Source organism: Rhinoraja longicauda, chromosome 34 (genome assembly GCF_053455715.1).
Source record: "Rhinoraja longicauda isolate Sanriku21f chromosome 34, sRhiLon1.1, whole genome shotgun sequence".
Taxonomy (NCBI): Eukaryota; Metazoa; Chordata; class Chondrichthyes; order Rajiformes; family Arhynchobatidae; genus Rhinoraja; species Rhinoraja longicauda.
In genome coordinates, this window is record NC_135986.1 from 6,132,959 (window position 1) to 6,145,432 (window position 12,474).

Below are 12,474 nucleotides of genomic sequence, written 5' to 3' on the forward strand. Positions count from 1 at the left end.
AGGATAGCGGAGTCAGGGGGTACAGGGAGAGGGCAGGAACGGGGTACTGATTGAGATTGATCAGCCATGATCACATTGAATGGCGGTGCTGGCTCGAAGGACCAAATGGCCTCCTCCTGCACCTATTGTGTATTCCCCAGGGCCCTGCCATTTACTGTGTAGGCCCTGTCCTGGTTAGACGTCCCAAAATGCAACACCTTGAACTTATCTGCATGTTCTCCCCATCCCTTTTGCACCTTAACATTAATAAGTTTGATTTCTTAACTTTTTCAATTCTTATGATCATTTATTAATAAGGCAATGTCTTTCTCTTTCCACAAAGGTTGCCTGACCTGCATAGTATTTCTGATATTTCCAGTTTCTATTTCCAATTTATTTTTAAAATTTAGCTTAGTTTATTGTTTATGGGGCGGTCACGGTGGCGCAGCGGTAGAGTTGCCGCCTTACAGCGAATGCAGCGCCGGAGACCCGGGTTCCATCCCGACTACGGGCGCAGTCTGTACGGAGTTTGTACGTTCTCCCCGTGACCTGCTTGGGTTTTTCTCCGAGACCTTCGGTTTCCTCCCACACTCCAAAGACGTGCAGGTTTGTAGGTTAATTGGCTGCGTAAATGTAGAAATTGTCCCTAGTGTGGATGGCGTTAGTGTGCGGGGATCGCTGGTCGGCGCGGACCCGGTGGGCCGAAAGGGCCTGTTTCGGCGCTGTATCTCTAAACTAAACTAAACTCTTCCTACGTGAGGAACATGTTCTTTCCTGGTTATTCCCAGCTTGTTCCCCATGGCCGTTCAATATGCCAGAGTCATAAAGCATGGAAACAGGCCCTTCAGCCCAATGCATCCGTGCTAACCAAGATGCCCCTTCTAAGCTTTATAGGCTAATTGGCTCGGTAAATGTAAAAATTGTCCCAGTGTGTATAGGGCAGCGTTAGTGTGCGGGGATCGCTGGTCGGCGCCGACCCGGTGGGCTGAAAGGGCCTGTTTCCGCGCTGTATCTCTAAACTAAACTATTGCCATGTGTGCTGAGTTAGTGAGAAGATTTTTTGTTGCGTCTTTCAGTCAGCGGAAAGACTATATGTGACTGTAATCAAGTCGTCCGCAGTATACATACACAGTGTACATTACACCTCACATGCTCTCTGTCTCCTCGATAACTTCCGGTTTTCGATGCCCCCACTCCCTCATCTTCACCATGGATGTCCAGTCACTCTACACTTCCATCCCCCACAAGGATGGTCTCGAAGCCCTCCGCTTCTTCCTCGACCGTAGAACCAGCCAACCCCCATCTACCAACACTCTCCTCCGCCTAGCAGAGCTGGTTCTTAGATGTCAACTTCTTTACATCGGCGAAACCAAACGCAGGCTCGGCGATCGTTTCGCTCAACACCTTCGCTCAGTCCGCCTTAACCAACCTGATCTCCCGGTGGCTCAGCACTTTAACTACCCCTCCCACTCCCAGTCTGACCGTTCTGTCATGGGCCTCCTCCAGTGCCTTAGTGAGGCCCACCGGAAATTGGACGAACAGCACCTCATATTTCGCTTGGGCAGCTTGCACCCCAGCGGTATGAACATTGACTTCTCCACCTTTAGATAGTTCCTCTGTCCCTCTCTTCCCCTCCCCTTCCCAGTTCTCCCTCTATCTTCCCGTCTCCACCTAGATCCTCCCTTTGTCCCGCCCCCCCCCCTGACATCAGTCTGAAGAAGGGTCTTGACCCGAAACGTCGCCCATTCCTTCTCTCCCGAGATGCTGCCTGACCCGCTGAGTTACTCCAGCATTTTGTGAATAAACACCTTCGATTTGTACCAGCATCTGCAGTTATTTTCTTACACTACAGGATAAAGGGAACAACGTTTAATGCAAGATAAACCCCAGTAAAGTCCGATTAAAAAATAGTCCTGGAGTCTGCAATGAGGTAGATTGTGGTTCAGGACCACTCTCTGGCTGGTGAGATTTCATTCTCTAGATTTAAAGCGTCGGCAGGTTTTTGCTGCAACATAATACTGAGCTTGCTAACTAACAGCTCCCCAATCTTCTGAACGAATGCTCGGAGACACGAACAAACGCCGGGGAGCCATGAATAGCGCAGACAGGACTAAGGTCAAAGCAAAGGGCTGATCCACTTACGTTCGTCCAGCTTTCTTTTCTTCTGCCGAGACGGAGGTGCCAAAGGTTTTTCCGCTTCTTCTTTCTCTCCTGAGGATGTCAAAAGAGTTTCACGACCACAAAACGATGAACGAGACCCAGTCTGATTTCCGCCTGCTAAGTCAGCCCCCACAAAGATTTCTAGCTGGACCCGTTCCCCGTTCACACAAGAAACGACTATTCTTCAGGAATGGATAGCAAGGGGAAGAAGGTGATAGGAAATCAACTGTAAAGACGTTGCAATGGTAGTGTGCTTCAATCCATCTTAACATAAACCAGAGGTCATGAAGCCGAACAGCCACCCACTATGTAGTCAGAAAACAGACAAAACTTATTAGACGTGCTCACTACACTGAAGGTCATGTACATGACAGCACTGTGATAACACCATTAAAATGAACGATGTGTGGTCACTTTCAATAGTCCGTAATTCACCCAAAAGTTATTTATAACAATACGGGGCCTGTGAGGGGTTGGAAGCAAGTTACCAAAATAAAGAGCTCAGCCTGAAGGAGTGTCTCGACCCGAAACGTTACCCATTCCTTCTATCGACCGATTGACCAAATGGTGCCAGCACAACAACCTGGCTCTCAATATCAGTAAAACCAATGTGGACTTTGGAAGAGGAAGGACGACGAGACCCACAATCCTGTTTATATCAACGGGAGAGAGTCAAAAACCTCAAATTCATGGCCGTGCATATTTCCGAAGATCTTTCCTGGACCCAGCACACTGACATTCGACTATCCAGAGATGCTGCCTGTCCTGCTGAGTTACTCCAGCACTTTGTGTCTAGACTTTTTCCTTGTTATATTGCACACAATTGTTCTTGTTTTACTCCGCTTGTCTATATCCCTTTGAAGACTCTTTACGTCCTCCAATCCCACCTAGTTTTGTATCACTACCTCATTAATATCTTTAGGAGAGGAATCCCGATGCTTTAAATCTAGCCTGGCCTTCTGCGTGAAGCTGGTGTCATGCCAACGTGGTGTGTTACAAATGCGTTCACAGAAGCCTGGTAAACCTCTCAAATGGATCTTATAGAAACATATAAAATTAGGGGATCTTATAGAAACATATAAAATTTTGGGAAACATATAAAATTATAAAAGGACTAGACAAGCTAGATGCAGGAAAAATGTTCCCAATGTTGGGGGAGTCCAGAACCTGGGGCCACACACACACACACACACACAGTCTTAGAATAAAGGGGAGGCCATTTAAAACTGAGGTGAGAAGGAACTTTTTCACCCAGAGAGTTGTGAATTTGTGGAATTCTCTGCCCCAGAGGGCAGTGGAGGCCAAATTACTGGATGGATTTAAGAGAGAGTTAGATAGAGCTCTGGGGGCTAGTGGAATCAAGGGATATGGGGAGAAGGCAGGCATGGTTTACTGATTGTGGACGGTCAGCCATGATCACAATGAATGGCGGTGCTGGCTCGAAAGGCCGAATGGCATCCTCCTGCACCTATTGTCTATGTCCCACTATTACAGGGCAACACAGCCTGGCCTTGAAAGCAGCATTTGTGATTGAAAAGCCATTGACTGTTCCAAGTGCCTTGGTAGGCAAGAGTCCCGGACTCAGCTTCTTAGCTACCTTGTACAGGAACTTTCTTGAGGCAGAAGCTACTCTGTGTGAGGCTTTAGTCAACCTGTCCTTAGACTACAAAGAAACATAGAAAATAGGTGCAGGAGGAGGCCATTCGGCCCTTCGAGCCAGCACCGCCATTCATTGTGATCATGGCTGATCATCCACAATCAGTAACCCGTGCCTGCCTTCTCCCCATATCCCTTGATTCTGCTAGCCCCTAGAGCTCTAACCAACTCTCTCTTAAATCCATCCAGTGATTTTTTTACATTTAGAGATACAGCGCGGAAACAGGCCCTTCGGCCCACCGAGTCTACGACGCCCAGCGATCCCCGCACATTAACACTATCCTACACACATTAGGGACAGTTTTCACATTTACCCAGTCAATTAACCTACATACCTGTACGTCTTTGGAGTGTGGGAGGAAACCGAAGATCTCGGAGAAAACCCACACAGGTCACAGGGAGAACGTACAAACTCCGTACAGACGGCGCCCGTAGTCAGGATCGAAACTGAGTCTCCTGTGCCCTCTGTGGCAGAGAATCCCACAAATTCACAACTCTCTGGGTGAAAAAGTTCCTTCTCACCTCAGTTTTAAATGGCCTCCCCGTTAATCTAAAACTGTGGCCCCTGGTTCTGGACTCGCCCAACATTTGGAACATTTTTCCTGCATCTAGCTTGTCCAGTCCTTTTATAAATTTTATACGTCTCCATAAGATCCCCCTCTCATCCTTCTAAACTCCAGTGAGTACAAGCCCTAGTCTTTTCAATCTTTCCTCATACGACTGTCCCGCCATCCCAGGGATCAATCTCGTGAACCTACGCTGCACTGCCTCAATTACAAGGATGTCCTTCTTCAAATTAGGAGACCAAAACTGTACACAATACTCCAGATGTGGCCTTGCCAGGGCCCCATACAACTGCAGAAGAACCTCTTTGCTCCTATACTGAGAGAATCACCTGAGAGCCAATCCATCTAAAACCCAAGTCTGCGCCTTCCACTTGAAAAACAAGTATGCAAATCAAAGGTTGAAGATCACACAGAATGGAGTCAGATTAGAGCACTGAGACAGTCCAGTCTATCTCGGTCTGACTCTTGATCGATCTCTGACCTACAAAGCACATATCACCAAGCTTAAAGGAAAAGTGCGACAATAGACAATAGGTGCAGGAGTAGGCCATTCGGCCCTTCAAGCCAGCACCGCCATTCAATGTGATCATTGCTGATCATTCTCAATCAGCACCCCGTTCCTGCCTTCTCCCCGTACCCCCTGACTCCGCTATCCTTAAGAGCTCTATCAAGCTCTCCCTTGAGTGCATTCAGAGAATTGGCCTCCACTGCCTTCTGAGGCAGAGAATTCCACAGATTCTCAACTCTCTGACTGAAAAATGTTTTTCCTCATCTCCGTTCTAAATGGCCTTACCCCTTATTCTTAAACTGTGTGGCCCCTTGTTCTGGACTCCCCCAACATTGGGAACATGTTTCCTGCCTCTAACGTGTCCAACCCCTTAATAATCTTATACGTTTCGATAAGATCCCCTCTCATCCTTCTATATTCCAGTGTATGCAAGCCTGGTCGCTCCAGTCTTTCAACATGTTTCCTGCCTCTAACGTGTCCAACCCCTTAATAATCTTATACGTTTCGATAAGATCCCCTCTCATCCTTCTAAAAGTCAGTTCCAGAAAAGCTCTTGTTAGCAAAATTTTGGTACCTCAGAATGGGGAGGAAATTCTAAAACCATTCGATCAACAGGTCTGGTTCTCTGCTTCTCCACTGCCGAGTATACCTGCGCAGTATGGGAGCGCGCAGCTCATGCAAGGGAAGATTGATCCTGTGCTAAACACAAGCTGCCACTGCATCAGTAGATCTTAAGGGGTTGGACAGGCTAGATGCGGGAAGATTGTTCCCGATGTTGGGGGAAGTCCAGAACAAGGGGTCACACAGTTTAAGGATAAGGGGGAAGTCTTTTAGCACCGAGATGAGAAAGTTTTTTCTTCACACAGAGAGTGGTGAGTCTGTGGAATTCTCTGCCACAGAAGGTAGTTGAGGCCAGTTCATTGGCTATATTTAAGAGGGAGTTAGATGTGGCCCTTGTGGCTAAAGGGATCAGGGGGTATGGAGAGAAGGCAGGTACGGGATACCGAGTTGGATGATCAGCCATGATCATATTGAATGGCGGTGCGTACAGGCTCGAAGGGCCGAATGGCCTACTCCTGCATCTATTTTCTATGTTTCTATGTTAAGATGGATTGAAGCACACTACCTATTTTCTATGTTTCTATGTTTCTATGCATGAAACCCACCAAGACTGACAACATCTACCCACTCTCTGGCATTGCACCTCCTGGAATCAGAAGAGCTGTAGCCAGTCAAAAAGAACGCCTCGGACAATCAGAGGATGAAAGACACCCCCGTACATGACCGCCCTTTGCTACCTCAGCGTCTGAAATCACGCAGAAGTTTCCTCTCTTCCGTCCGTCCCCTGGACGGCAGTGCATCGTCCAGAAGGCTCACACTCTGGGAAGAGAGACGAGAGAAACCTCCGGAAGACACTCACACGGCAATCGATCCCTCTGAGAAACCCCCGCCAGGTTCCGACCAGCCGTGGATAACCTGGCGCCGTCTCAACATACAGGCACGGGGAGGAGCAAATCGAACGTGCTGAAGCGGGGATGTACTGAAGATACGGCAGACTGGGAGCGCGGACTATAATAATAATAATAATGCATTACATTTATATAGCGCTTTTCATATACTCAAAGACGCTTTACAGGGATTTAAAGAACATAGGGAAGTGAATAAATAGATAAATAAGTAAACGAACAGAGAAAGGAGACAGAAGGTGAGGTGACCTTCAGTGGTTGAAGGCAGTACTGAACAGGTGAGACTTCAGTGATGTTTTGAATGTGGTGAGTGTGGAGGAGTCTCTGACGGTTTGGGGTAGTGAGTTCCACAGGGTGGGAGCAGCGATGGAGAAAGCCCTGTCCCCCCAGGATCTGAGTTTGGTCCGGATGTGGGGGGGATAGGAGATTGGCAGCAGCAGAGCGGAGGGTGCAGGTGGGAGTGTGTCTGTGGAGGAGGTCGGTCAGGTAGGATGGGGCCAGGTTATGGAACATCTACTGAGCTGTGCCATGCTGCATGACACGTGCACTGGAAAGGATCTTGCACAGGCCAACGGCGTGGCACTAAAGTTTAGCCCGCTTTTGGCAAACGGCCGTGTGATGACGCGAATAAATAAATAAACAGGAACGATTATGGGCAAAGTATAATTGTTAGGGTGGGACTGTCATACCTTCTTCCCGTGTTTGCTTCTTTTTCTTCTTTGGAAGAGTAACATAGAAACATAGGAAATAGGTGCAGGAGGAGGCCATTCGGCCCTTCGAACCTGTACGCACCGCCATTCATTGTGATCTTGGCTGATCATCCACAATCAGTAACCCGTGCCTGCCTTCTCCCCGTATCCCTTGATTCCACTAGAGCTCTATCTAACTCACTATTAAATTCATCCAGTGATTTGGCCTCCACTGCCCTCTGTGGCAGAGAATTCCACAAATTCACAACTCTCTGGGTGAAAAAGTTCATTCTCACCTCAGTTTTAAATGGCCTCCCCTGTATTCTAAGACTGTGTGGCCCCTGGTTCTGGACTCCCCCAAACATTGGGAACATTTGGGACAAGGGTGGATGCAGCTGCCTCATCCCATTTTCCCAGCTTTTAAGGAAGAATAAAATGACTACTTGCCCATTGGTCAGATAAACCAGCATGATGTGTCAATAGACAATAGACATTAGGTGCAGGAGGAGGCCATTCAGCCCTTCGAGCCAGCACCGCCATTCAATGCGATCATGGCTGATCACTCTCAATCAGTACCCCGTTCCTGCCTTCTCCCCATACCCCCTCACTCCGCTATCCTTAAGAGCTCTATCCAGCTCTCTCTTGAAAGCATCCAACGAACTGGCCTCCACTGCCTTCTGAGGCAGAGAATTCCACACCTTCACCACTCTCTGACTGAAAAAGTTCTTCCTCATCTCCGTTCTAAATGGCCTACCCCTTATTCTTAAACTGTGGCCCCTTGTTCTGGACTCCCCCAACATTGGGAACATGTTTCCTGCCTCTAATGTGTCCAATCCCCTAATTATCTTATATCATATCATCATATCATATATATACAGCCGGAAACAGGCCTTTTCGGCCCACCAAGTCCGCGCCGCCCAGCGATCCCCGCACACCAACTAGGGACAATTTTTACATTTACCCAGCCAATTAATGTTTCAGGCGTTATATGAAGCAGGCGTTGGAGTCATTTCAGCATCGCGAATTTGGGATCCTTTTCCTTTTGACAAACTCAGACTCTGAACAACCAGCAGTGGGGAAGCGAATGTGCTCTCCTTTCCTAGTCCGGGTCCACATAAGGGCAAAGCTACTGCTCTTTCAAGTCACTCAGCAAGCATCCTAACGCATGGCATCCCTGTGTGGTACCTCAGCTGCACGGAGGCAGAGAGGAGAGCTCTTCAGCGGGTAGTCCATAGAGCTCAGAGGACCATCGGACACGATCGAACACTGAGGTGAGAAGGAACTTTTTCACCCAGAGAGTTGTGAATTTGTAGAATTCTCTGCCACAGAGGGCAGTGGAGGCCGATTCACTGGATGAATTTAAGAGAGAGTTAGATAGAGCTCTGGGGGCTAGTGGAATATGGGGAGAAGGCAGGCACGGGTTACTGATTGTGGATGATCAACCGTGATCACAATGAATGGCGGTGCTGGCTCGAAGGGCCGAATGGCCTCCTCCTGCACCTATTTTCTATGTTTCTATGTTACTCTTCCAAAGAAGAAAAAGAAGCAAACTCGGGAAGAAGGTATGAAAGTCCCACCCTAACAATTGTACTTTGCCCATAATTATTCCTGTTTATTTATTTATTCGTGTCACCACACAGCGAGGGCATCTCCAACACACGATGCCTCAGAAAAGCCACCAGCATCCACAAAGACTCTTCACACCCCTGCAGCAGTCTGTTCGAACTTCTACCATCGGGCAGATACAAGGCCTTCTACGCCCGCACCTCCAGACTCAGGAACAGCTTCATCCCCAGGGCCATAGCTGCCATGAACCGGTCCTGCTGAGCGGGATGGTCATATCGCACAGTGAACCGGCACAGATCTACTTGCACTTTATACCGTTCTAAAACTGTTACTAATTTGTTTCACTGGGTTGTTTAAATTAATACTGACTAGCTAATTAATTGATTGCATCGTATGGGAGGCGCATTCCCAATCTCGTTGTACCCCTGTACAATGACAATAAAGATATATTGTATTGTATTGTTCAGGATGAGTTACTTTAGTTTAGAGATACAGCGCGGAACAAACCCTTTGGCACACCGAGTCTGCGCCGACCAGCGATCCCCATTCACTATCCTACACACCAGGGGCAACTTATAATCTTTACCTAAGCCAATTACCATACAAATCTGTACGTCCTTGAAGCGTGGGAGGAAAATTGGAGCACCCCGGGGAAAACCCACACGGTCACGGGGAGAAAGGACAAACTCGGTACAGACGGCACCCACAATCAAGATGGAACATAGAAAGTAGGTGCATGAGTAGGCCATTCGGCCCTTCGAGCCTGCACCACCATTCAATATGATCATGGCTAATCATCCAACTCAGTATCCTGTACCTGCCTTCTCTCCATACCCCCCCGATCCCTTTAGCCACAAGGGCCACATCTAACTCCCTCTTAAATATAGCCAATGAACTGGCCTCAACTACCTTCTGTGGCAGAGAATTCCACAGATTCACCACTCTCTGTGTGACAAAAAACGTTCTCATCTCGGTCCTAAAAGACTTCCCCCTTATCCTTAAACTGTGACCCCTTGTTCTGGACTTCCCCAACATCGGGAACAATCTTTCCTACATCTAGCATGTCCAACCCCTTAAGAATTTTGTAAGTTTCTATAAGATCCACCCTCAATCTTCTAAATTCCAGCGAGTACAAGCCGAGTCTATCCAGTCTTTCTTCATATGAAAATCCTGCCATCCCAGGAATCAATCTGGTGAACCTCTGTACTCCCTCTATGGCAAGAATGTCTTTCCTCAGATTAGGAGACCAAAACTGTACACAATACTCCAGGTGTGGTCTCACCAATGCCCTGTACAACTGCAGTAGAACCTCCCTGCTCTTATACTCAAATCCCCTCGCTATGAATGCCAACATACCATTCGCTTTCTTCACTGCCTGCTGCACCTGCATGCTTGCTTTCAATGACTGGTGTACCACGACACCCAGGTCTCGTTGCATCTCCCCTTTTCCTAATCGGCCACCATTCAGATAATAGTCTGCTTTCCTGTTCTTGCCACCAAAGTGGGTAACCTCACATTTATCCACATTATACTGCATCTGCCATGCATTTGCCCACTCGCCTAACCTATCCAAGTCACCTTGCAGCCTCCGAGCATCCTCCTCACAGCTAACACTGCCCCCCCAGGTCTCTGGCGCTGTGAGGCAGCAACTCTACCACTGCGCCACGTTGCCGCCCTTAGGGGCAACATAAATGCAGGCCATGTCCCAAGAACCAATTAAGAAAGGCATCTTTTAACTAATAGGGCAGGCAGGAAAAGAAAGGTAGAAGTTTCAGCAGAAAATGCCAGGGGATTTATAAAATCAAACAGATGACAAAGTTCACTATGAAATGTCAAGGGAGGAATATTTCACTACCTCAAATGGCTTAAAGGGCCTGTCCCACTTAGGCGACTGCCATAGTTGTAGCAGGTCGCCGAAAAACTGGCGACTGGACCCCCCTCCCACGACAATGTCTACGACAAGCTACAACAACCTAGCACCTAGTCGACGTCAAGCTACCGACAACCCAATCGTCGCGAGTAGGACGTCCACCTGCAACCGCACCTACGACAACCGAAGTCAACCTACGTCCACCCGCGACAAGCTACGACCCTGTCGGCGACAACCGAAGACAATTCACATCATTTTGGCCTCCGGTTTTGACGCCGGTGCCTGACGTAGGTGGCTGCCAATGGAACTCACCGAAGTTAGCACCGGCGACGACCTACGTCACCTGGCGACAACCTGCCACAGCGCCCCCGTCAGGCGACGTCAAGCTACGATCACTAGCGTCAAAGCCACTGTCGCGGAAACATTTTCAACATTCTGAAAATCCAGAAAGGAGACGACTCTTTGGAGACGACTCACGACCGGACAGGCGACACCCCGGCGATCGTGGGCCTAGTCGCCTGTAGTCGCCTAAACAATCGCCTGAGTGGGACAGGGGTGAGCTTTTTCCTCACAGCACCACAGACCCGGTTCGATCCTGACCTCGGTACCTGTCTGTTCGGAGTTTGCACATTCTCCCTGCGACCGCAAGGGTTTCTTCCAGGTGCTCCGGTCTCCTCCAGTGCGCCAAAGGCGTGCGGGTTTGTAAGTTAAGGTTTGAAGGTTGGGAAAAAGAACTGCAGATGCTGGTTTAAATAGAGAGTAGACACAAAATGCTGGAGTAACTCAGCGGGTCAGGCGGCATCTTGGGAGAGAAGGAATTGGTGAGGTTTCGGGTCTGAAGAAGGGTCTCGTCCCGAAACGTCACCCATTCCTTCTCTCCCGAGATGCTGCCTGACCCGCTGAGTTACGCCAGCATTTTGTGTCTGCCTAAGGTTTGTCGGTTAATTGGCCGTCTGTAAATTGCACTTTGTGTGTAGGGAGTGGATGAGAAAGTGGGATAACGTAGATCTGGTGTGAGTGGGTGGATCAATTGTTGGCAAAGTCCACGGGAGGGGGGGCAGAGCTCCGGCGTGGAGACCACGGAGGGAGAGCTCTGGCGTGGAGACCACGGAGGGGAAGCTCCGGCGTGGAGGCAACAGAGGGGAGCTCTGGCGTGGAGACCACGGAGGGGAGCTCCGGCGTGGAGACCACGGAGAGGGAGCTCCGGCGTGGAGACCACGGAGGGGGAGCTCCGGCGTGGAGACCACGGAGGGGGAGCTCCGGCGTGGAGACCACGGAGGGGGAGCTCCGGCGTGGAGACCACGGAGTGGGAGCTCCGGCGTGGAGACCACGGAGTGGGAGCTCCGGCGTGGGGGCCACGGAGGGGAGCTCCGGCCTGGGGGCCACGGAGGGGAGCTCCGGCCTGGGGGCCACGGAGGGGAGCTCCGGCGTGGAGACCACGGAGGGGGAGCTCCTGCGTGGAGATCACAGAGAGGGAGCTCCGGCGTGGAGACCACGGAGGGGGAGCTCCGGCGTGGAGACCATGGAGGGGGAGCTCCAGCGTGGAGAACACGGAGGGGAGCTCCGGCGTGGAGACCACGGAGCGGAGCTCCGGCGTGGAGACCACGGGCCCAAAGAATTGCTTACATAAGTGAGAGTTTACACAAGCATGATATCGGGGACTATAACCAACATCAGACCTCAGACAAAACACGACAAGGCCTCTCCTCTAACCGCAGAGTGACTGACTCGACTGAAGACGCCAGAGTACAATTTCTGAGGGTACCTTGTATCATTCTTTTCATCTTGATAGGAGATGCAGAATTCCTCCTGCTTTTCTTAGTTGAAGCCACTGTTGGGAAACAAAAATGAAAATAGACAATAGATGCGGGAGGAGGCCATTCGGCCCTTCGAGCCAGCACCGCCATTCAATGTGATCATGGCTGATCATTCACAATCAGTACCCCGTTCCTGCCTTCTCCCCATACCCCCTGACTCCACTATCTTTAAGAGCTCTATCTAACTCTCTCTTGAA

The 12,474-nt window shown here is 49.6% G+C and overlaps 1 protein-coding gene across 4 annotated transcripts in view; it reads right to left on the minus strand.

Moving 5' to 3' along the window:
- LOC144609546 (uncharacterized) overlaps nt 1–12,474 on the minus strand; it is an 84,786-nt gene that overhangs the window by 53,057 nt on the left and 19,255 nt on the right. For all 4 annotated transcript variants that reach the window (XM_078428057.1, XM_078428056.1, XM_078428058.1 and 1 more), the window contains 2 exons: nt 12,226–12,291; nt 2,122–2,190 (listed from right to left, as the gene is read on the minus strand). In XM_078428057.1, coding sequence (XP_078284183.1) covers nt 2,122–2,190; nt 12,226–12,291 — 135 coding nt within the window. The remainder of the gene's footprint in view (nt 1–2,121; nt 2,191–12,225; nt 12,292–12,474) is intronic.